This window comes from Moschus berezovskii, chromosome 10, assembly GCF_049115385.1.
Source record: "Moschus berezovskii isolate FMDL1 chromosome 10, NW_MosBer_1.0, whole genome shotgun sequence".
NCBI lineage: Eukaryota > Metazoa > Chordata > Mammalia > Artiodactyla > Moschidae > Moschus > Moschus berezovskii.
In genome coordinates, this window is record NC_142469.1 from 94126012 (window position 1) to 94151633 (window position 25622).

At 40.3% G+C, this 25622-nt stretch overlaps 2 protein-coding genes across 10 annotated transcripts in view; one reads left to right on the forward strand and one right to left on the reverse strand.

The window, feature by feature from the left end:
• PCMT1 (protein-L-isoaspartate (D-aspartate) O-methyltransferase) overlaps nt 1-7377 on the forward strand; it is a 39982-nt gene extending 32605 nt beyond the window's left edge. For 2 of the 3 annotated variants that reach the window (XM_055433854.2, XM_055433853.2), the window contains exon 8: nt 6573-7377. Coding sequence is in view for 2 of the 3 variants with exons in the window: in XM_055433853.2 (XP_055289828.1) it covers nt 6573-6585 (13 nt within the window). In the remaining variant the exon portion in view is untranslated. Of the gene's footprint in view, nt 1-4872; nt 5017-6572 lie in introns of all 3 variants that reach the window. The other variant, XM_055433851.2, reaches the window with a different exon arrangement.
• The window catches only part of LRP11 (LDL receptor related protein 11), an 88065-nt gene that overhangs the window by 22465 nt on the left and 39978 nt on the right, over nt 1-25622 (reverse strand). For 5 of the 7 annotated variants that reach the window (XM_088840819.1, XM_055433847.2, XM_055433841.2 and 2 more), the window contains exons 6-7: nt 21373-21468; nt 866-952 (exon numbers count right to left, since the gene is read on the reverse strand). In XM_088840819.1, coding sequence (XP_088696945.1) covers nt 866-952; nt 21373-21468 — 183 coding nt within the window. Of the gene's footprint in view, nt 1-865; nt 953-9992; nt 11913-18049; nt 20208-21372; nt 21469-25622 lie in introns of those variants that run through there. The other 2 variants (XM_055433844.2, XM_088840820.1) reach the window with 2 other exon arrangements.

A 25622-nucleotide genomic window follows, 5' to 3' on the forward strand; every position in this document is an offset into this window, starting at 1 on the left:
GGGCATCACAGCAGACAGACTTAACTTTCAGTCATCCTCGCCCAGATGTAGTCTGAAGTCAGCTCTCAGCACCTCCTTCCTTCCCCGTTCCTCCCGTGGAGCAGATAGCTCTGCTTCTTTTTAAATTTAGGTATGGAAGAGATTTGAGAGGGCGTCTAGTTTTTATATGTCCTGTTTCTACTACCATCAGGCTAATGTATGCTTAAACTGTCCTTGACAAGAAAAAAAAATGCATTTGTTTTAAATTGCCTTTGAAAAAGCAAAATCTAATACTTTTCTTTGGCAATTCTGTTAAATTTGTTAAATATCTTCAGTGAGATGACCTTCTAATACATCATTAATTCAACAAGTGTGTGTGGGCCCAGTATGTGGGCATTGCTGCAGGGCCAGGAATACACAGCTGTGAATTTGAAACTGACCATTCTAGTGGAACTTACGGTCAGGTAGAAGATCCAAAAAATCAAAAAACGAGACAAACAGGCAGTTAGAGTGCAATGTGTTGACTCTGGCTTGAGGGTGGTAGGGAGCAATTGTTCCAGCCAGGCAATGAAGGGATCAGAATTCCATTTCAGAAAGATAATTTTGGTAGTAGGGTAGAGAGTAGATTGGAAAGGGATAAAGCTATAGCCAGAAATAGAAGATACGTATAGTAAATCAGGGGTGCAGTGATGGTGGGCTGAATTAAAGCAGTGGTGGTAAGGATTGTGTGTGATTAAAAAGTCACTTATATTTTCTCATCTCACATGGGAATTATGTGAAAAGCTTCCTAAGTCAGTTTCTTGTCAGACTAGTTGATTTTTTTTCTTCAGGATTAATTTGAAGACTCATCCCAGTGCTTTCTTACAAATATTCCCTTGTTTCTCACCTGCTTTCCATCCTTCTCTAATTGAGGCATCCAGGCATTGCTCTGTGAGAGTGAGATCCAATCTTTGCTGGAAAGGTGTGCTAGAAACTAGATGGGGGGACAAAAAAAAGGAGAGGACTTAGTGGGCATGCTGAATTCTCATGTTAGATAAACCCGGAAACTAGTAGACTTTTGTCCCCTTATACTTGGAAAAATATTCCTTGGAATTCTGATGGATTAATAAAAGGAGAGAGAATGCCAGATAGATAGGCTCTAGACCTAGAATCTGTGGTATTCTGTTCAAGACTATAGATAGGTGATAGTTGCATTAGTTGGTTGCAACTAACTAAATACAAATATTTATTTATATTTTATTTTATACATACATATTTACTTTATATACCTGGAAATCAACATTTTGTTAATCTTCTGCTAAGTTTTATTTTTGTTTTTACTAGCCACAAGGGTCGATGGAATAAGTCCATCTCTGTTTTGCGAAACAGAGGAATATTTCAGGGTTCTCATTTCATAAATACTTTGTCTATTGATGTCTTCTTAAAGTGCCATGTATTCATGAAAAGGATGTTATGAATTGACTGGGCGTTTCTAGGATTGAGGGTATAGGTCCTAGCATATCCAATTGATCCTGTGTTCCGAATTGTTCTATACTGTCCCTTTTAATTTCTTTACATGAGTTACACTGCATTATAATAAACTTTGCATTCTTAAAGGCAAGAATATATTGTTACTTTTTGGAATTCTTTTTATGTCTTTTATAATGCTTTGCACAAAGTTAATTGTACAAAGCTTGTATTACCTCAGAAAGCCCATTAATTAGAAAACATTCATAGATTTTGATTGCTGTTTCCTGACAGTACATATTTTCAGTTCTTGATAAAGAATATAAAATACTAAATATTAGTGTCTTAGTTATTAGCCTAATAATTATGTGTATAATTAATTATACAATAAATATGTTATATATAGTTATTAATCAAATTAATATTAAATAATTAAACAATCTAAATAGTTAATCTAATATTAATCTAAATAATACAAAGTCAAGTGGGCCTTAGGAAGCATCACTAAGAACAAAACTAGTGGAGGTGATAGAATTCCAGTTGAGCTGTTTCAAATCCTAAAAGATGATGCTGTGAAAGTGCTGCACTCAGTATGCCAGCAAATTTGGAAAACTCAGCAGTGGCCACAGGACTGGAAAAGGTCAGTTTTCATTCCAATTTCAAAGAAAGACAATGCCAAAGAATGTTCCAACTACCACACAATTGGACTCATCTCACACACTAGCAAAATAATGCTCAAAATTCTCCAAGCCAGGCTTCAGTAGTACATGAACCATGAAATTCTAGATGTTCAAGCTGGTTGTAGAAAAGGAGGAAGAACCAGAGATCAAATTGCCAGTATCCACTGGATCATCAAAAAGGCAAGAGAATTCCAGAAAAACTTCTGCTTTATTGACTACACCAAATCCTTTGACTGTGTGGATCACAACAAATGGTGGAAAATTCTGCAAGAGAAGGGAGTATCAGACCATCTGACCTCCCTCCTGAGAAATCTGTATGCAGGTCAAGAAGCAACAGTTAGAACCGGACCAGGAACAGCAGACTGGTTCCTAACTGGGAAAGGAGTACGTCAAGGCTGTATATTTTGTCACCCTGCTTATTTAACTTATATGCAGAGTACATCATGCGAAATGCTGGGCTGGATGAAGCACAAGCTGGAATCAAGATTGCTGGGAGAAATAGCAATAACCTCAATTATGCACATGACACCATCCTTTATGGCAGAAAGTGAAGAAACACTAAAGTGCTTCTTGATGAAAGAGGAGAGTGAATAAACTGACTTAAAACTCAATATTCAGGAAACTAAGATCATGGCATCAGGTCCTATCACTTCATGGCAAATAGATGGGAAAACAAGAAACAGTGACAGACTTTATTTTTGGGAGGCCTCAAAATCACTGTAGATGTTGACTGCAGCCATGAAATTAAAAGACACTTGCTCCCTGGAAGAAAAGCAATGACCAACAACATATTAAAAAAGCAGAGACATTACTTTGCCAACAAAGGTCCATCTAGTCAAAACTATGGTTTTTCCAGTGGTCATGTATAGATGGGAGAGTTGGACTATAAAGCTGAGCGCTGAAGAATTGATGTTTTTGAACTGTGGTGTTGGAAAAGACTCTCGAGAGTCCCTTGGACTGCAAGGAGATCCAACCAGTCCTTCCTAAAGGAGATCAGTCCTGAATATTCATTGGAATGACTGACGCTGAAGCTGAAACTCCAATGTTTCGGCCACCTGATGTGAAGAACTGACTCACTGGAAAAGACCCTGATGCTGGGAAAGATTGAAGGCAGGAGGAGAAGGGGACGACAGAGGATGAGATGGTTGGATGGCATCACCGACTCAGTGGACATGAGTTTGAGCAAGCTCCAGGAGTTGGTGATGGACAGGGAAGCCTGACATGCTGCAGTTCACGGGGTCATAAAGAGTCGGATACGACTGAGTGAATGAACTGAACTGAACTGAATCTAATTAATATTAGCACATATATAGCAGTTTTAAAGAGCCTTTGTAGAAATTTAGTACATACTATTTTTTATTTTAAATGATCTATGCATGTAAGTCAGATAAAAATATGGTTATGTAGGATTTTAAATATTAGGAAGAATTAAGAAGGTCAATAGATTTTGGAGTCTTAGGATGTGACAAGGTTATACATGCCATGGCAGCAAATTTTTGGTTTTCCCTAACACCTTAAATGTTATAATTCAGATCTGTAAACTTAATTTCTTTTCCTTTTTTGTGTGTGTGGGTGGGGGGGGGGGATCCTGTTAATATCCTTGCCTTCTATTTGTTTTCCATGGTACTATTCCTATCAAAGTAATGTACACGCATTGTAAAAATAGGAAAAAACAAACACAAAAGAAGAAAAGTCACCCATAACCCCAGAATCTAGAGATAACCTCTTATTAACATTTTATAGATTTTTTTCTTCTTTTCTATATATCCATAGAAGTATATACATCTCTTTTGTATTCCTGAGATCATAGTTTTATTTTGTAATCTCTTTATTTAATAAAATATCATCAACATTGTCCCTCATCATTAAATATTTTTTAATGGTATGTTTTTCCTCACCAGTTTTATTGAGATGTTATTGACATATAACATTGTAGTAGTTTTAGGTGTACAGCATAGTAATTTGGTATATTGCAAAATGATCACCACAATAAGTTTAGGTCTTACATTCAAGTCTTTAATCCATTTTGATTTTTCGGGATGTGGTGTTAAGAGGTCCAGTTGCATTCTGTTTTCATGTGGCTATCTAGTTTTCCCAACACCACTTATTGTAGAGACTGTTCTTTCTTCATCATATATCCTTGGCTCCTAATTAATTGACCATATTTATTTCTGGGCTCTTTACTCTGTTCCGTTGGTCTCTGTGTCTGTTTTTATGCCAAGTACCATACTGTTTTGATTACTTTGGCTTTGTAATATAGTTGGAAATCAGGAACTGTGATACCTCCAGTCTTATTGTTCTTTCTAAAGATTGCTTTGGCTATTTGGAGTCTCTTGTGGTCCTATACAGATTTTAGGATTGTTCTATTTATGTGAAGAATGTCATTGAAATTTTGATAGGGATTGTATTGACTCAGTAGATTACTTTGGGTACTATGGATATTTTAACTATTAATTCTTCCAGTTCATGGGTACAAAATATATTTACATTTATTTGTGTCATCTTCAGTATCTTTCATTAACATTCTATAGTTTTCAGTGTACAACTCTTTCACCTCCTTGGTTAAATTTACTTCTAGATATTTTATTCTTTTTGCTGTAATTGTAAATGAGATTGTTTTCTTAATTTTTCTTTTGATAGTTTATTATTAGTATATAGAAACAATTAATTTTAGTTAGTTATCATCTGCAAAAAGAGACAGTTTTACGTCTTTCTTTCCGATTTTGATGCCTTTTATTTCTTTTTCTTGCCTAATTGCTCTGGCTAGGATTTCCAGTACTATGTTGAATAAAAGTGGCGAGAGTGGGCATCCTTGTCTTGTTCCTGATTTTAGAGGAAAAGCTTTCAGTTTTTCACCATTGAGAATGATGTTAGCTGTGAGCTTGTCATATGTGGCCTTTATTATGTTGAGGTACGTTCCCTCTATACCCAGTTTGTTGAGAGTTTTTAATCCTTTTCCCTTTTCAAAAAAATTTTTAAATGGAGAGGATATTTAGAAATTGTACTGTATTGTTGGGCAATAAAGATATTTACTGACAAAATCCTTGGTACCTTGCAACTGGTAAATAAAATGTGGTAAAATTATTAAAAAACAATAGTATCTTTAATTCATATTTTAAAAAGCACAAGTAAATTTATGAATAGAGCATTTTGCAAGTAAACTCTTTGAAGATTAAGTATTTTAATGCTTGCATGAATTTCAGTAAAAGCTGTTTTATGAAAATTATAGTACTTATATTATTTGGAAGAATATATTAAGAGGAGCCAGAACTGATAACTTATCATTTAAAAGATAATCCAGTACTGTATGAAAAAGACAGCTTATGGGAGAAGTCATTTATAAAATATTTTCTTGCACAATTTATAAAGTTCATATTTTATAGAAAATACCATATTGTCCAAAATTCCTGAATTCACCATGTACCTGGGAAATTTTGGCTCTTTATTTGTCTTTCCTCCAAATTCATTTAACAGCTTTTTAAAAACTTAAAAAGTAATTTATTACAGACAAGTTACAAGAATTATGCAAAGAGCTCCTGAATCCTTCATTCAGAGTTAACAATTATTAACACTTTCCACATTCCTTTTCATTCCCTCTTTCTATACACACACACACACACACACACACACACACGCATGTAACTTTTTTTTTCCCTGAATCATTTGATATTTAGTTGCAAACATCATACTTCTTTACCCCTAAAGTACTTGAGTATTTAACAGTGTTGCTTGTTACTCAGATTATCCTCAAATAAGAAGCTTTTCTGGTAGCTTTATTTTTTCACTTTTAGCGGCTTTATTGAGGTATAATTTGTATCCCATACAGTTCACATTAGACTGCATTTTTATTCCTTCCTTCCTCTCACGGGCCGTTGCTGGCACAGTGCTGCACCTGGCTGAGCGAATGGTTTCTCTTAGTGCTGATAAAGCTGCCTTATGAAATCAGCTGACAGGTATATTATACCTACAGATGATGCTTTTTCTCAGAGTTTGGGTTGAGACTGACCCACTCAGTGATGGCTCAACAATATACTCAACAGATAATTCTAAACAAAGGACTAAATTTTTGTCCAGTTTTGTGAATATAAAGACTAATCTGAACTCTAAATACTTGTTATTATTTTATAATAAATAGTATTAGCAAGATCCTGGATCCAAAAGTTATCATTTCTCTGAATTTTTGGTCTTGAAGGAAGAAAATTACTTTTGAATTAAAAAATAAAGAATTCAGGCCCTCTAGTTTTCGTTCTTCTTTCTGGAGTAGCAGGAATGATGTGTGAAATGGCTGATTTCCATTTTTGCTTTGACCTGAATCATTTGCTTAGGTTTTTTTTTTTTTTTTAATGTAATATATTGCTTGGGGATCAGTATATTTTTACTGATTTATTAGTTGTATCTAAACTATTAGAAAGCCAAGTTTTATCATATGTAACTCCTACTTATATATTTCTCTCTTTCTCTCCCCAGGGATGAACTGTAAAAGCAACATCAGCTTGACCAGTATAATAATATTACAGTGGATTGCTCATCTCAGTCCTCAAAGCTTTTGAAAATCAACAGCATCACAGCTTGTTTTGAACTTTCTTACACTATTTTCAGCATGAAAATGTGTGGATTTGTGGGGTTTCCAATTCTTCAGAGAGGCACAGAAGCCAGATTGGAAAGAAGAAGGATGCAAAATATAAATTTGTGTATTATTACTTTAACATGCCCATGTTTTCCTTTAAATATTAAAAGAAGGGGTTCCACAAAATGGAAAACATGGTTTGTGAATTGATTTTGAGGAGTGACTTTTCTTAGGCACTTAATTCTGTTCTGATGTTAATTTATCGAATTGCTTTTGTGTATCAGATAACACCGCCATTCACAAGTTAAGATTCTTGGTTTTTGGGTGTATGTTAGATGCTACTAAGAAAATAGAGATGAGCTTCCTTTTTAAAGCTTTTGATGTGGTGTCATAGAATAGCATGTTGTAGATACAATCAGCTGCTTTGTTACCTTAAAACTAAGCATTTGTAAATATTAAAACTTAAGGAGATGGCAGGTGATGTCCCGTAAAACACTCGGCTGTTCAGATTGGACATAACTGACATAGTTCTTCCTTTTTCTCTTTAAAAATGATAGGAGACTTGTAGCTTAGTATTGTTTTTTCTGTTTCTAACTTGCTGCTCATAATGTATATGGATTTAACATGCTGTGTAAGCTGTGTCCTAGTTACTGAACAGTTTATGCAGTGCTGCTTTGCCAAATAAAGTTAAAAGTGAAAGAGGCATTGATGGTGTTTGAATATAGAAGAACCATATGTCCACCAGGTACAGAATGCTAGGATCACAGAGAAAACATTGTTTCTCTGATGCTCCGTGTTATGAGATCTGAGTAAGTTAAGAGCATTAGTCTAACTTCACATTTGAGGAATGTAACTGTATTTCTTGGGGACAAGAACTTCACCCCATTTATTATTTTTCTTTGCCTAACAAAGGGCCTCTTGTCGATGTACCGTATATGCTGAATGAATGAATGAAGTGACTTGATGTCAAGAAAGAGCAGGTTAAGGATAAATTTACCAGAACCATCTATGACCTACAAGTAGATGTATTAATGTGACTGTAAGATGAGTTTTGGAGAAGGCAATGGCAAGCCACCCCAGTACTCTTGCCTAGAAAATCCCATGGATGGAGGAGCCTGGTGGGCTGCAAATCGGTGGGGTCGCTAAGGGTCGGACACGACTGAGCGAGTTCACTTTCACTTTTCACTTTCACACATTGGAGAAGGAAATGGCAACCCACTCCTGTGTTCTTGCCTGGAGAATCCCAGAGACGGGGAAGCCTGGTGGGCTTCTGTCTATGGGTTAGCACAGAGTCGGACACGACTGAAGTGACTTAGCAGTAGCAGCAGCAGCAAGATGAGTTTAAGTCAGTAACACATTGGGGTCTTGCTTAAATGTTGTGATCCGCTCTTTTACAGCAGGATCTTAGTTTTTTTAAGGGCTCTAAATCTTGAAGAAATACACGCTTTAGAAGCTGTCAGAATTGCACTCCCAGCACAGCCCTCCCCTCTGCTGTGTGCAAGTGTGTGATTCTGGCAGCCAGAGCCTTAGCGAGGTGCTGAGGCAGCTTTCCCCTACCTCTTAAGTTAACGTCTAAAATATTACTTCTTTGAGAATAGCTTTTAAAAAACTGTACATACATCTTTGACCAGTGTCTCTTCTTGGGCAATGTCTTAGGCACAAAAACTTACATTAGTTGATGACCAAAACTTGTGAGTTCATTGCTGGCTTCAGTTTGCTGTGGTTAGTTTTGCTTCTGGACTCAGGCCATGAACTCTTTTGATCCAGGACCTGTCATTTGCGATAGCTTCAAAGGTCAAGTATTCTCAAGGACTTTAATTCTTCAACTTATTCACTCGTCTGTATCCTTCCTAGCCATTATCAACAATTTATGTTAAGTCTCTTTGTTAGGTCTTGGGGATAGAAAAAGGCCCTTACTCTCAAGGGGTGTGTAGTCTGCAGTCTGGTTGAGGGGACAGTTTATAAATCTGATAAGACAAACTAGTAAGTGGCATCTGATTGGTGAAGACACATGCTATGCCAAGCCTTGCTCTTGGACTTCACACTTTTTGAATTAAAAAATGTTTAGGAATTTCCCTGGGAGTCTAGTGGTTAAGACTCCAAGCTCCCACTGCAGGAACTGGGCTTTGATCCTTGGTCAGGGAACTGAGATCCCAAATGCCATGTGGCAAAAAAAAAAACACAAAAAACCCAAAAGATTTAAAAAAAAGTTGAATAAGGAGGAATGGATTTTAAGCAAGCACCATTTATTAATGGGTAAAGATGAATGAATTTTAACTATATGAACTTTTAATTTACATATGGTTTGCTCAAAGAAGAGACCGAATAGAGCACCACTAAGAAATCCTGCTTGAAGAGAACTGGCTGGCCCTTGGGGCCCAAGGAAGTTTGTGTTTATATGTTATCATAAAGAGGAAAAGCCTGATAATTTCCCTATGCTTAATCCTTCCAGTATCACTGCTACAGCAGTCGTGTCGGTTCCCCACTTCAGCCTCCTTTTTCCTAACTGACCTGTGTTGTCCAGGGTAGGACTCTTCCCTGCCCCCTTGCTTTAGTTCCTAGAGTGCTCTCCTGGGCCATGAAAGCCTGCCTCCTTTCCTCATTCTCTCCCCACCCCCACCCCGTTTCCTGTGCTGCTTTTCTTCCCTTTCCCTTCACTTCCTTCCCTTTTTCTTTCCTAATACGACAGAAAGTTGTAGGGCTGCTGCTGCTGTCGCTTCAGTTGTGTCCGACTCTGTGCGACCCCATAGGCTGCTGGGTCTAAAGAACTCATCCTCACTTGGGTGGAGTATCCAGGCTGGTGATGGTAATAGTGAGGATACTTTAAGTATTAATACAAGAGGCAACGATCCAGGACCCTAGGGCAGCTGAGGACATCTGTATTTTAATTCCCACGCCTTGAACATTACTATGCCCCTTACAGCCTTGCATCACATTGAGTAATTTCTTTTGCCAGCACTATTTGTTTATTTAGGTTTGTTGGTGATTATCAGGATTTTGCCTAGAAATTAGCTTACGGATCATAGAGGCTGCAAAATTTCCATGATAACACTATTGTATCAGTTTTCAATCAATAGTAAAAAGGATATTTTCTTGGTGGGGGGGAAAGACATGTGCTACCACTGTTCAGTGTCACGGGAGAAGATATACAGCATATCACTAGCTAAAGAAAAAATTCAAATTCAAAATTCAAGTATGGTTTCTATTGAATGTGTATCACTTTTGCACCATCATAAAAAAAAAAAAAGGTAAGTCAGAGCAACATATTAAGTTGGAGACCATCTGTACTAGTAAGTATTAAAAGTTAAAAAAAAAAAGGCTTAAGAATAAAATACAATTTATTAAAGAATATTGTACACATAGACATGGGACATCTTTTTATCAAGAATTTCAACACCATAGCAATACTAAATTGTGTTTAATTTCTTCATGTATAAAAGATGTGCTGAAAGATGCATGCCTCAACAGTTTTTATTTTATTGAATATGGCTATAGGTGACATCCTTCTATATAAAAACAAACCGCACAGCATAACATAAAGAATACAAACAAGTTCATTCATACAGTCATTTCTCTAAACGCCTTAAGGAGAAATTTAAATCTTTGCTCAATTCTAAAATTCAACAAGATGCTCGAGTTTCTCAGGAAATAAAAAATAACCAATTAAGAGTTTTCCTACCACTAACTACCCATTTCTTAATATATATCTCTGACCCAAATTAAGTCCTTTGCTAAAGGAACAACCTACATCAGGTTCAGTCTAAACATAGTTTTCTAGAGGGTTTTCAAGTATCTCAAAAGATTTACCACTTATGGTTTAAAAAAAAAATAAATAGAATACATTATACATTCGCCTCAGTAGAGTAATTTCTAGAATGTGTATTGTCCCAGTGTTAAGCAACGGTGGAAATAATATGCCTTTAAAATCCTACAGATTAAAAGGTAAAATAGGCTAAGCTAGATGCTGGTTTTCTATAAAGATGAATTTGTGCAAAACTCCCTTATGCTCTGGGAATATATAAGCCTGGCATTAGCTGTTTGCATACTGTAACATTTTAGAGCATTAAATAAATAATGGGAAAACTGCATCACTCCACTGAATGGAAGACTCACCGATTCTTAAGTTGATTATTTATTCATGAATCACTGACTTATTTTTGCAAAAGCTGTACCCAGAGATCCACTCAGTGTTGTTTTTCCATTTGAATGCGGTTTTTTTCTGCCCTCAACACTAATGTTGAAAACCAGTGACCATATAAGTGAGCTGCTATGTTCTGGACCATTGAGCAGCACGAGTATATGCAAGAAAGAACTAAACATCCTCCTTGCTCATTTTCCCCTCAGCTAAGTGTCTGTTAAGTTTTTGACCTGCCAGTTTCTCTGCTTTGATTTCCTGTCTCACTTGATGACCATGTTAGAGCTACTTGTAATCCAAAGTCTGAGTTACTCTCCTTTGGGAGAATGAAGCAGCTGCGGGACATGATGTCAGTCAGTCATTGGAAAGAACTTCTATTTACCTTCCCGGAGGCCTCACTGACCTGATCATTAGGCTTAGAGCTTAGATATTCCTGCCACGGATAACATCGCATTGAAGGTGTGTGCTCACTTGAGATCCATCCCCAGAAACAGGTTTTGAAGAAGAGAAGGGAAAGGAGGGCGCTGGAAGCTGAAAGGAAGGGAAAGGCCACAGGACAAGGGACATGGGGTGCTGTGAAGTGCCAACGGCTGGCTTCTGTGAAGCAAAGTGTTAACACCGCCATTGTCGGGCACCTCTAGAGACACTGAATTTTCTGCCTTGGCTAACTACAAATTCCTATTTTTTAGGGATAGCTTACACAAATCAGAATTAGATCTATAAAAGGCTTTAATCATATGGACTCCTCTAAATTTCAAAATGTGCTACATACTTCCCAAGGAAAATCAATAAATAAAAACAAAGGTTGAGTATTTGCAGAATCTTCCAGGGTTTTCAGTAGTTTTCTTAGCTTAGTTAAAAACAGAAGAGGTAATAAATATCAGAACCCAAACTACGTATAAATTATAAGTGAAACATGTCCTTGCCCTCAGCTATTTAGATTCCACTTATTATAGATACATCCCATTTATGAGGTAGTCAGACTCCTCAGATGTGATGGGACGAGCCTTTTTAAGTTTCTGTTTCACCAGTCGTAGTCGACAGGCAACCATGAGAAGCAGCAAAGCAGTGATAGCCAAACCCAGGGCCAGAGGTAGCACTGCACCTGCGCAAGGTCAGAAACGAACAAGGGTGAGTCAGTGATTAAGAACAATAACAGCAGCAATCTACTATATGATAAACACTTGGCATGCACTGTTTTATTTAACTTGAACAACTCAGTAGGTACTTGTACTACTACAAGTAATATTAATGCTACAAGTAGGTACTTGTACCACCTCTGTTTGGCAGATTAACTGAGGTACAGAAAGATTAAGTAACTGGCCTAAGAGCACAGAGCTTGTAAACTGAAGGTCTAGGTCTTAAAACACAGACTTCCTTAAAGCCAACTTGTGTGGCAAGTTCCTATGAGATGCATATGCCATCAGCGGGTACAAATGTTGCAGTCAGACTCCCCTATATCAAACTTTAATAGACATTCTGTAAACAGACAACTTCAAAATCACTGTAGCCATAGGAAATATTTTCATTGTAGCTTACATTTATGGATGCACACATGATAATTCTCCATTAAAATAAATATGGACGAACTCCTGATTCCTTGTTCTGGTTAGGGGCTTAAAGACATTTTTATTTCCTAAAGCCAGAAAACCTACTCTCAGGCTGTAGAACCATTATTAAAAACTTGAGGAAGTGACTTCCCTGGTGGTGTACTGGCTAGGACTGGATGTGAGAGTTGGACTGTGAAGAAAGCTGATCGCTGAAGAATTGATGCTTTTGAACTGTGGTGCTGGAGAAGACTCTTGAGAGTCCCTTGGACTGCAAGGAGAGCCAACCAGTCCATTCTAAAGGAGATCAGTCCTGGGTGTTCATTGGAAGGACTGATGCTAAAGCTGAAACTCCAGTACTTTGGCCACCTCATGCGAAGAGTTGACTCACTGGAAAAGACTCTGATGCTGGGAAGGATTGGGGGCGGGAGGAGAAGGGGACGACAGAGAATGAAATGGCTGGATGGCATCACCGACTCGATGGACATGAGTTTGAGTGAACTCCAGGAGTTGGTGATGGACAGGGAGGCCTGGCATGCTGTGATTCATGGGGTCGCAAAGAGTCGGACGCGACTGAGCAACTGAACTGAACTGAGCGCTCCCAATGCAGGGGGTCCAGGTTCAATCCCTGGGCAGGGAACTAGATTCCACATGCCGAAACTAAGAGTTCAGGTGCTGAACATCATGCATGCTGTAACTAAGACCTGGTGGAGCCAAATAAATAAAAAAGAAAGTAAGCAAAAAAATCTCTACTTCTCCTTCATGGGTTTTTTCCCTGTGGGGTTAGTCCTAGACACCTAGACTAGAAGCATCTTTTAGAGCTGTCCAGGAGTCTGGAAGGAACAGAGTGTACTCCAGATCAGCCTGTCTTATCAAGCTCAGCAGGGTCTATTCTTAGTCTGATCTGCTCTGTAGTCAGGCCAGGCTTGGAGATGGTATGGTAGAAATATTTTTAGCGACAGGGGCCTTGCCAACTGGTGGAACTAGAAGAGCAAAAATCTCCATTGCATAAGCTGACTTCATAATATTTTCTTTCATTTATTTATTCATTCATTTTGCATTAATAGCCATGTGCCTGACACTGGTAATCAAAGATAGTAAAGAGTGTTTTATACATGAAGTACTTTAATTTTCACAACCACCATATGAGTTTGTAATATTTTTATCCCCATTTTACAAATGAGGGAACTCAGTTATCGAGGATTAAGTGACTTGACTAAGTATGGACAGGGCGGTCTGGCGTGCTGTGATTCATGGGGTCGCAAAGAGTCAGACACGACTGAGCGACTGAACTGAACTGAACAGACAGTACAGTTTCAGAACCACTATGCATACCACTTCTTCAAAAGTTAAATGAGATCGTTTTCTAATGACTTTAAATCTGGGTAAGAAAGATATTTAAATGAAAAGATACAATAAAGTATTATAGTTACTATGGTAGAATTATATATGAAATACAGATATGAAAAGGAGTGGTCCGTGTATCTGATACCTAGGACTTTTGCTTGCACAATTTAGATGTATGATGGAGCTTGTTTGGGGTAGGAGAGGGAGATTATTTTTTTGACAGTTTCATATTCAGATGCCTACAGCCAATCCAGGTAGAATTTTCTATTAGGTTTTTTGATTCAGTTCAGTCGCTCAGTCGGGTCCACTCTTTGCAACCCCATGAATCACAGCTCGCCAGGCCTCCCTGTCCATCACCAACTCCCGGAGTTCACTCAAACTCATGTCCATCGAGTCGGTGATGCCATCCAGCCATCTCATTCTCTGTTGTCCCCTTCTCCTCCTGCCCCCAATCCCTCCCAGTATCAGAGTCTTTTCCAGTGAGTCAACTCTTTGCACGAAGTGGACAAGTATCGTAGTTTCAGCTTTAGCATCAGTCCTTCCAATGAACACCCAGGATCGATCTCCTTCAGAATGGACTGGTTGGATCTCCTTGCAGTACAAGGGACTCTCAAGAGTCTTCTCCAGCACCACAGTTCAAAAGCATCAATTCTTCGGCGATCAGCTTTCTTCACAGTCCAACTCTCACATCCATACATGACCACGGGAAAAACCATACCCTTGACTAGATGGACCTTGGTTGGCAAAGTAATGTCTCTGCTTTTTAATATACTATCTAGGTTGGTCATAACTTTCCTTCCAAAGAGTAAGTGTCTTTTAATTTCATGGCTGCAATCAGCTCCACATTGATTTTGGAGCCCCCCAAAATAAAGTCTGACACTGTTTCCACTGTTTCCCCATCTATTTCCCATGAAGTGATGGGACCAGATGCCATGATCTTTATTTTCTGAATGTTGAGCTTCAAGCCAACCTTTTCACTCTCCTCTTTCACTTTCATCAAGAGGCTTTTTAGTTCTTCTTCACTTTCTGCCATAAGGGTGGTGTCATCTGCATATCTGAGGTTATTGATATTTCTCCCGCCAATCTTGATTCCAGCTTGTGCTTCTTCCAGCCCAGTGTGCCTCATGATGTACTCTGCATATAAGTTAAATAAGCAGGGTGACAATATACCGCCTTGACGTACTCCTTTTCCTATTTGGAACCAGTCTGTTGTTCCATGTCCAGTTCTAACTTGCTTCCTGACTTGCATACAGGTTTCTCAAGAGGCAGGTCAGGTGGTCTGGTATTCCCATCTCTTTCATATTTTTCCACAGTTTATTGTGATCCACACAGTCAAAGGCTTTGGCATAGTCAATGAAGCAGAAATAGATGTTTTTCTGGAACTCTCTTGCTTTCTCCATGATCCAGCGGATGTTGGCAATTTGATCTCTGGTGCCTCTGCCTTTTCTAAAACCAGCTTGAACATCTGGAATTTCATGGTTCACATATTGCTGAAGCCTGGCTTGGAGAATTTTGAGCATGACTTTCCTAGCGTGTGAGATGAGTGCAATTGTGTGGTAGTTTGAGCATTCTTTGGCATTGCCTTTTTTTGGGATTGGAATGAAGACTGACCTTTTCCAGTCCTGTGGCCATTGCTGAGTTTTCCAAATCTGCTGGCATATTGAGTGCAGCACTTTCACAGTATCATCTTCCAGGATTTGAAATAGCTCAACTGGAATTCCATCACCTCCACTAGCTTTGTTTGTAGTGATGCTTTCTAAGGCCCACGTGACTTCACATTCCAAGATGTCTGGCTCTAGGTGAGTGATCACGCCATCATGATTATCTTGGTTGTGAAGATCTTTTTTGTACAGTTCTTCTGTGTATTCTTGCCACCTCTTCTTAATATCTTCTGCTTCTGTTAGGTCCATACCATGTTCTTTGATTAGTTGGGCTTAAATATGTGAAGGGCTGGGACTTCTCTGGTGGTCCAGTGGTTAAGAACTGGCCTGCCAAATGTGGGAGACACGGGTTCGATCCCTGACCCAGGAAGATTTCACATGTCATGAAGCAACTAAGCCCGTACATCACAACTACTGAGCCCGTGTGCCGCAACTACTGAAGCCCACGTCTCGCAGAGCCTGTGCTCCACAACAAGAGAAGCCACTGCAAGGAGAAGACTTCACACCGCAACTAGAGAGTGGTCTCTGCTCTCCAACCTAGAGGAAGCTTGAGCACAGCAACAAAGACCCAGCACAACCAAAGTCAGTCAGTCAGTTCAGTCGCTCAGTCATATCCGACTCTTTGCGACCCCATGAATCACAGCACACCAGGCCTCCCTGTCCATCACCAACACCAGGAGTTCACGCAAACTCATGTCCTTCGAGTCGATGATGCCATTCAGCCATCTCATTCTCTGTCGTCCCCTTCTCCTCCCGCCCCCAATCCCTCCCAGCATCAGAGTCTTTTCCAGTGAGTCAACTCTTCGCATGAGGTGGCCAAAGTACTGGAGTTTCAGCTTTAGCATCAGTCCTTCCAATGAACACCCAGGATTGATCTCCATTAGAATGGACTGGTTGGATCTCCTTGCAGTCCAAGGGACTCTCAAGAGTCTTCTCCAACACCACAGTTCAAAAGCATCAATTCTTCGGCACTCAGTTTTCTTCACAGTCAAGCTCTCACATCCATACGTGACCACTGGAAAAACCATAGCCTTGAATAGACAGACCTTTGTTGGCAAAGTAATGTCTCTGCATTTTAATACGCTATCTAGGTTGGTCATAACTTTCCTTCCAAGGAGTAAGAGTCTTTTAATTTCATGGCTGAAATCAGCATCTGCAGTGATTTTGGATCACAGCCAAAGTAAGATAAATAAATAAAAATGTTAAAAAAATACATGGAACCCTTTAGGATTAAGGTGGTGGTTGCGGCTACAAAACTGGGTGAGACTTCCAGAGAAAAAGGGAAGAGAGAAGAGGGCCATGAACAAGGCTCGAGCAGACATCAACACTTAAGAGGGCAGACAAAGAAGAGAACCAGAAAGCATAGAAAGAGACATGTCAGAGGGATGGCTGGCAACCAACCGAGCGGGGAGTCCTGGAAGCAGAAGGCTGATGTTATTTCAAGAGGACAGTGGTCAGCAGAATCGAATGCTAAGGAGAGGTCAAGTGAGGTGAAGCCTGGAAAGGCCACTGTGCGTAGCAAGTGGGAGTTCATTTACAGGGAGACTGAAGGCTGAGGGATGCCGTTTTGTTTCTTGTATATTTTGAGATAGCTGAATGTGTCTAGGGGAATGAACCAGTGGAGATTATAAACATTCAGTTCAGTTCAGTTCAGTTCAGTCGCTCAGTCATGACCAACTCTTTGCGACCCCATGAATCACAGCACGCCAGGCCTCCCTGTCCATCACCAACTCCCGGAGTTCACTCAAACTCATCTCCATCGAGTCGGTGATGCCATCTAGCCATCTCATTCTCTGTCGTCCCCTTCTCCTCCAGCCCCCAATCCTTCCCAGCATCAGAGTCTTTTCCAGTGAGTCAACTCATCGCATGAGGTGGCCAAAGTATTGGAGTTTCTGCTTTAGCATCAGTCCTTCCAATGAACACCCAGGATCGATCTCCTTCAGAATGGACTGGTTGGCTCTCCTTGCAGTACAAGGGACTCTCAAGAGTCTTCTCCAGCACCACAGTTCAAAAGCATCAATTCTTCGGCGATCAGCTTTCTTCACAGTCCAACTCTCACATCCATACATGACCACGGGAAAAACCATACCCTTGACTAGATGGACCTTGGTTGGCAAAGTAATGTCTCTGCTTTTTAATATAGTATCTAGGTTGGTCATAACTTTCCTTCCAAGGAGTAAGCGTCTTTTAATTTCATGGCTGCAATCAGCATCCGCAGTGATTTTGGAGCCCCCCAAAATAAAGTCTGACACTGTTTCCACTGTTTCCCCATCTATTCCCCATGAAGTGATGGGACCAGATGCCATGATCTTAGTTTTCTGAATGTTGAGCTTCAAGCCAACCTTTTCACTCTCCTTTTTCACTTTCATCAAGAGGCTTTTGAGTTCCTTGAGGTGATAAGGAGCTGCAAGGTCCTTATCAGGGACTTTGATCAGGTCCTTATCAGGTTCTTTATCAAGGTCAGGGCAGGACATTGACTTTGGAAAAAGGGAACACCTTTTCCTTTAGTGCTGTAGGGAAGGAAGAGAGGGTGGGGGACTTCCCTGGTGGTCCAGTGATTAAGACTCCACACTCCGAATGCAGGGGACATGGCTTTGATCCCTGGTTGGGGACTAAGATCCCACATACAGCACAGTGGGGCCAAGGAAAAAAAGAGAGGGTGGGTACTGACAGGTATTGGGCGCAAGTAACTAAGGAAGTTCACTCCTGATGGTAGTGGTTTAGTCACTAAGTCGTGTCCGACTCTTGCAGCCCCATGGACTTCACGCTGCCAGGCTCCTCTGTCCATGGGATTCTCCAGGGAAAAATACAGGAGTGGGTTATCATGCCCTCCTCCAGGGGATCTTCTCAACCCTGAGATCCAATTTGAGTCTCTTGTGTCTCCTGCAGGTTCTTTACCACAAGCGCCACCTGGGATAGCTTTGATTTTCTGAGCTTAAAATCATTCCCAGGTATAGCTGGCTTCCTCTCCAAGACAAGAGGAGCTGGAGCTGAGTACATACTAATGGCATTTCAATCTCTGGTATATTTGTGGAATCCTAGGTAAAACTCCTGAAGAAAATTCTCAAGAACATTCTGGAATTGTCTGTGTTCAGGAGGATGGGATGACTAGGTTGCATCAGTGACTCTTGATTCAAAACAGTGTTTTGAGTGAGGCCAGTATTCCGAAGGGCTTCCCAGGTGGCTCAGTGGCAAAGAATCTTCCTGCCAATGCAGGAGACGGTGGAGGCGTGGGTTCAATCCTTGGGTTGGGAAGATCCCCTGAAAAAGGAAATGGCAACCACTACAGTATTCTTACCTGGAAAATCCCATGGACAGAGGAGGCTAGGAGGCTACAGTCCATGGGGTTGCAAAGAGCTGGACATGACTAAGCATACATGCACAGTATTCCCGAAGAGAATTGTAAAAGAGAAAAGTCTGTGATAAACCAACCATCTAGAATTTGACTCTCGAGCTGGTGCATACATTCCAGTTTCCTAATGGTGACCCTGAGGAAAGAAGTTCTGAAAGGGCTCAGTTTCACCCTGAAGGTGTCAGTTTCCCTGCATCTTCCGGTACTAGTCACAAAGATGGATAAGTTACAAAGGAACTGGATTAAAAAAGAGACTTTGGTCAACCCTAGGAATCTAAAACTATTTTTTATAAACTGGATCCCAACACCCAGCCCCAGTTCTGCTTGTTCAGGGAAGGAAATTGATTAGAGGCTGCCTTTCTAAATGCATGTGACTTGTTTGAAGATGAACACCAGTGTTTAGGCTTCAGGAGATGAGAGCTGTGATTGAAGACCCCAGTCCCAAGAATGGGACTCAGAGAGAACTAGGGCAATCATAAAACAGCATATAATCTAAGGGGATTTTCTGTTTGCCAAAGTCAGATACAGGCTTCCCAAGTGGCTCAGTAGTAAAGAATATGCCTGCCAATGCAGGAGACGAGGGTTCAGTCCCTGGGTCGGGAAGATCCCCTGGATAAGGAAATTGCAACCCACCTCCAGCATTCTTGCCTGGGAAATCCCAAGAACAGAGGAGACTGGCGGACTATACTCCATGAGGTCACAAAAGAGTTGGATACAATTTAGCGACAAAACAACAACAAAAAGTCAGGCACAGAATTGCTCTACTGTCAGATCTGATTCCTGGTTAATGAATCAGGAATGATTTATTAATCACTTTGATGACAAAGAAGATAAAGTCTCCCATAAAGTACTTGCTAGGATACTGGAAGTTATTTTCAACTTTTAAATACTCAGTTGGCATACTTTAATGCTTTTAGCTCAGGTAATTTAAAATTTCCCACCCTCTTCTAAGGGCTTCCCAGGAGGCGCTATTGGTAAAGAACCCACCTGCCAATTCAGGAGACATAAGAGATGCAGGTTTGATCCCTGGGTCGGGAAGATTCCTTGGAGAAGGGAATGGCTACCCACTCCAGTATTCTTGCCTGGAAAATCCCATGGACAGAGAAGCCTGGTAGGATACAGTCTATGGGGTCGCAAAGATTGGACACGACTGAAGTGACTTAACACACACACACACACACTTCTTAAACACACCATGCTAGTTTTCTCAGAAATGAGCTAAGTAGATGAACTGGGTATTCTGTTCATAAGACTGGGAGTGACACTCAGGTATGTAACAATTAGGACAGGCATCGGGCAATTAGAACCAAAGGTCTCTGGACACATCTGGCCATGGAGGCAAGGGGCGAGCCCCGTTCTCTGTGTCTCTCAGCAGGGGGTGGGCTCTTTTCTTTTCTTTATTTTTTGGCTGCAGCACTGGGTCTCTGTTGCTGTGAGCAGAGGCAGTTATTCTCTGGTTGCGCAGCGCTGGCTTCACATCGTGGTGGCTTCTCCTGTTGGGGCACACAGGCTTAATTGTCCCACAGCATGTGGAATCTCCGCGGATCAGGGATCGAACTGGTGTCCCCTGCACTGGTAGGCAGATTCTCAACCACTGGACCACCAGGGAAGTCCAACAGGCTCTTTTTATTCAAATATCCTGGGACAGCTAAGTCCAGCATGTCCGCAGACTGGGCAGCATCGAGATACTTGATATCTGGATTGTTTTATTATTTATTACTTAAAATTTTATTTATTATTTAAAATTTATGTATTATTTAACAGTTTTATTTAAAAATTACATGTGACCATTGTTACGAGACTACTTCTAGGGTAGAAAGAAGGTTTTCTCAATGTTTAGATCTGTAGCTTAATAATCATATTTGGTTCTCCTACACTTTATTTTACTAATTAGTTTGTGAGATTTGGGATAAAAATCTACCTTTCTATAGGACTGTGTTGAAAGTGTTTCCTGTCTAGTTAAAAATAACCAAAACCATGAAATTACAGTATTCTTCTTCTGCTTACCAAATATCCCCTCTACCTCCTGCACCCTTTCCCCATTCCTCTGTCTTCCGTCTCTTGTCACTGAAGCACTTGGAGAGAGAACTGTATACTCTGACACCTCTGCCCTTATTGATCACAAATAACAGTCATAATAGCCATCATTCATATGGCTTGCTGCTTGAGCCAAGCAATATGCTACAAGCTCTATAGTGATGTCCTATCTATTCTCTGCCTGTGAGGAAGGTATAGTTATTACAGCCATCTGACCAATGAGGAAATTGAGACCCAGAGAGAGAAGATAACCGGGTCATGGAGTTAGTGATGGAGCAGGCAATCTGAACCTTGGCATCTGATCCTAGAGCCCATGTTCTTAACCACTGTGTCCTGAGTACTACACTAATTCCACAGAATGTTACCCCTGGAAAGGGTCTGTAGTGATCATCCACTCCAGTCAACTTACAGAACAGAAAGCTGAGGACCAAAGCTGTGAAAGATACTGGTTCAAGAGCCCCAAGATGAAGTGTGATACAGAAGATAATATACAGTTTTTCCAACCCATATACCCTGTTCTTGTCATGAATTCTTGCAGATTCACTTAATAAGCTCAGCTACAGGATACGTGGTTCTGCAGTTGTTGTGACTCTGCAGTGAATTTCCAGGGTGGACATTTACCTGCTTCTGGGGCTGGGTGTTCCCCTCCTCCTCGATTGCTCTTTGACTCAAAAATGTAATTTTCCTCTTTTCTGTTCTTCCCTGAGGAAGCACCATCTGTGGAAAATAAATGAAACATATTGAAGGTACATCAGAAACTTCAGGAAATAGGCATGAAAATACAGCTATATATATATATATATTTTAAGGAAGGGCTTAAAGAAAGGACTTACAGGCTTTATTTCTTCAATAAACATAGGCCTACATTTGATACTAAAACACGAGATAACCAATGTGACCAACTGAATAAAGCAGAGGGGAGGTTAGTGAAAAACCACCGGACAGACACAGGAAGCAAGCTCACCACTCCAGAACTGACCCCTCACGCCACCCCGACTCCTACTCCTCTACCCAGAGAAGGAGGAAAAAGCTCAGCTAAAAGTCAAGGGTTACAATTGGACTTTATACCATAGAATGCAGAAACAGTCCAGAAACATTTTTTTTCTTTAGAAACTGAACAGTGAGCACACATAAGTCACTTACAAAGCGACTTCACTTGCTTACCTCAACACTGTTTGGCAGGCATTAATTGCTCTGCTGCTTTTTTTTTTTTTCTGGTTAGTCTCAGAGAGGTTCAGTGCTTACCCGGCTTCATTCAAGTAATCAGTGAGTCATAGGGTTGAGATTTAAACTCAGATTTGTCTAACTGCTTGTTGGTGGAAACTAGCACTTCTGATGTAATGATAGCTTGTTCATTGTTTAACTGTTCTATTCAGTTATAACATACTCCTGAGAGCAAATGTAACAGAAGATTAAATCTTATAATTTTCATCTCAGGTTCTGATGAGCCATGGCTGTCTCATTCTATTATCTGCCATCTAGGAATTCATAGAACTTGGTTGCTTAATGATATTGACAATATCGTAATGAATAAGTTAGCGGAGTTTCCCGCATGCTGAAGTGTAATTTCAGGTAAGACTTTTGCAAAATAAAATGCTCAGTGGAAATGAATCAGAAGTGATCTGCTGAGATGAGGAATTTTATGAAGAAACAAACAAACAAAAAACTTTAAAGGTTCTTCAAAATATTGAAAACCAGAGACATGACTTTGCCAACAAAGGTCCGTCTAGTCAAGGCTATGGTTTTTCCAGCGGTCATGCATGAATGTGAGAGTTGCACTATAAAGAAAGCTGAGTGCCGAAGAATTGATGCTCTTGAACTGTGGTGTTGGATAAGACTCTTGAGAGTCTCTTGGACTGCAAGGAGATCCAACCAGTCCATCCTAAAGGAGATCAGTCCTGGGTGTTCACTGGAAGGACTGATGTTGAAGCTGAAACTCCAATACTTTGGCCACCTCACAAGAAGAGCTGACTCATTTGAAAAGACCCTGATGTTGGGAAAGATTGAGGGCAGGAGGAGAAGGGGCCGACAGAGGATGAGATGGTTGGATGGCATCATCAACTCAATGCACATGAGTTTGGGTAAACTCTGGGAGTTGGTGATGGACAGGGAGGCCGGGTGTGCTGTAGTCCATGGGGTCGAAAAGAGTCGGACATGACTGAGCAACTGAACTGAACTGAACTGATCTGACCGGATGTCATGATCTTAGTTTTCTGAATGTTGAGTTTTAAGCCAACTTTTTCACTCTCCTCTTTCACTTTCATCAAGAGGCTCTTTAGTTCTTCAGTTTCTCCCATAAGAGCGGTGTCATTTGCACAACTGAGGTTATTGATATTTCTCCTGGCAATCTTGATTCAGCCTGTGCTTCACTGAGCCCAGCATTTCTCATGATGTACTCCGCATATAAGTTAAATAAGCAGGGTGACATATGGCTTTGACGAGCTCCTTTCCCAGTTTGGAACCAGTCTGTTGTTCCATGTCTGGTTCTAACTGTTGCTTCTTGACCTGCATATAGATTTCTCAGGAGGCAGGTCAGGTGGTCTGGTATTCCCTTCTCTTTAAGAATTTTCCATAGCTTGTTGTGATCCACATGGTCAAAGGCTTTGGGGTAGTCAATAAAGCAGAAGTAGATGTTTTTCTGGAACTCTCTTGCTTTTTCAATGATCCTACGCATGTTAGCAATTTGATCTCTGGTTCCTCTGCCTTTTCTAAATCCAGCTTGAACATTTGGAAGTTCATGGTTCACATATTGCTGAAGCCTGGCTTGGAGAATTTTGAGCATTACTTTACTAGCGAGTGAGATAAGTACAATTGTGAGGTAGTTTGAGCATTCTTTTTCATTGCCTTTCTTTAACAAATAGATTCAAGGGATTAGATTTGATAAACAGAGTGCCTGAAGAACTGTGGACGGAGGTTCGTGACATTGTACAGGAGGCAGTGATCAAGACCATCCCCAAGAAAAAGAAATTCAAAAAGGCAAAATGGTTGTCCAAGGAAGCCTTACAAACAGCTGAGAAAGGAAAAGATGTAAAAGGTAAAGGAGAAAAGGAAAGATATATCCATTTGAATGCAGAGTTCCAAAGAATAGCAAGGAGAGATAAGAAAGCCTACCTCAGGGATCAGTGCAAAGAAACAGAGGAAAACAATAGAATGGGAAAGACTAGAGATCTCTCCAAGAAAATTAGAGATACCGAGGGAACATTTCATGCAAATATGGGCTCGATAAAGGACAGAAATGGTATGGGACCTAACGGAAGCAGAAGATATTATGAAGAGGTGGCAAGAATACACAGAACTATACAAAAAGATCTTCATGACTCAGATAACCACAATGGTGTGATCACTCACCTAGAGCCAGGCATCCTGGAATGTGAAGTCAAGTGGGCCTGAGGAAGCATCACTATGAACAAAGCTAGTGGAGGTGATGGAATTCCAGTTGAGCTATTTCAAATCCTAAAAGATGATGCTGTTAAACTGCTGCACTCAATATGCCAGCGAATTGGAAAACTCAGCAGTGGTCACAGAACTGGAAAAGGTCAGTTTTCATTCCGATCCCAAAGACAGGCAATGCCAAAGAATGTACCAGAATACTTGGGTATATTTAAAGGCGTCTGCTGATTATAGCTCATTAGATGATATTTTCCAAAGAAGTTAGGTCAATGAAAGAGGACCTACTCCCTTCAAAATAAGTTTGTGGAAATAGCCATCTGATTATCTTCATTTGTGACAAGTACATTTCTTTAAATCTTCCATTCATTTGAGAATCCAGTTGATTCCCACCACAATGCAGGAAGACAACAGACTATTCAGAACGAAAACATGAAATATGGGGCATGTGAAAAAAAAAAAAGAAAGAAACCCTTTAAATATCCTTTGTGAGAATGTCCTCTCTGAATAAAATACTTTCCATGATAACCCAAAGGTCGAAGTTCCTCACTCGTTACCTCCAGAGATAAGTCCAACAGTGAGGCTTTGACATATTTAGCATGGAAATTCCAGAAAGTACAGGCACCCCCCCTCACCTCCATACAGAAAATGTGCATTCTCCTAAGTAAATGCTTTAATCTGGATCCTTAAAAAATGTGGCTAACCTGCTGGGATGAACGTGTATTTTAGTTTAAAAAAGAAATCCAGATTCAGGGTCAGGAGGGAGGCTCAAGAGGGAGGGGCCATATGTGCATCTGTGGCTGATTCATGTTGATGTATGGCAGAAACCAGCATAATATTGTAAAGCAATTATTCTCCAATTAAAAAGTTATTAGACTAGTCAGAAAATGGAAGAAGTCTGTTAGAGTGTGGAATAAAACACTTAATTATTAAAAAAAAAACAACAACCCAGATTCAGTGTGAATGGGGATACCCGACCATTTTTCTAGCTAATCTGCAGAACTGGAAACCAGATTTCTTTCCTTCAGCTGGGTCCACACAAGAGGACAGCCTTGTTAACAGACGACTTGGACCACACAGAAAACAGGCCTTACAGCTGCAGCCACCCCAGAAAACAAGCCAGACACTGTGCTTCTGCATCATGAACAAATGCCAGCCCCACTGCGGCTCTGAGAGCACAGAGCATGCGTTCACTGAATATTCGCCCACACCCTTAACTTCATCCTTAGTAACATGCTTGCGATAAATTCCTCACAGCAGGCTAACTGGGTCAAGGCATGCATACAAGGCTTCAGAAACTGGCCTCTGGAAGACTGTACTAATTTGAATCCCACCAAAAATAGGTGAGACACTTCTCTATACACTTATAAATATTATTATTATTACGTTTTCACCTTTGCCAACGTGGTAGATTAAAAAACTGCATCTCATTACTTTCTATACTACATTATTAGTATCAATCTTAGTATCTCTTTAGCACGTCT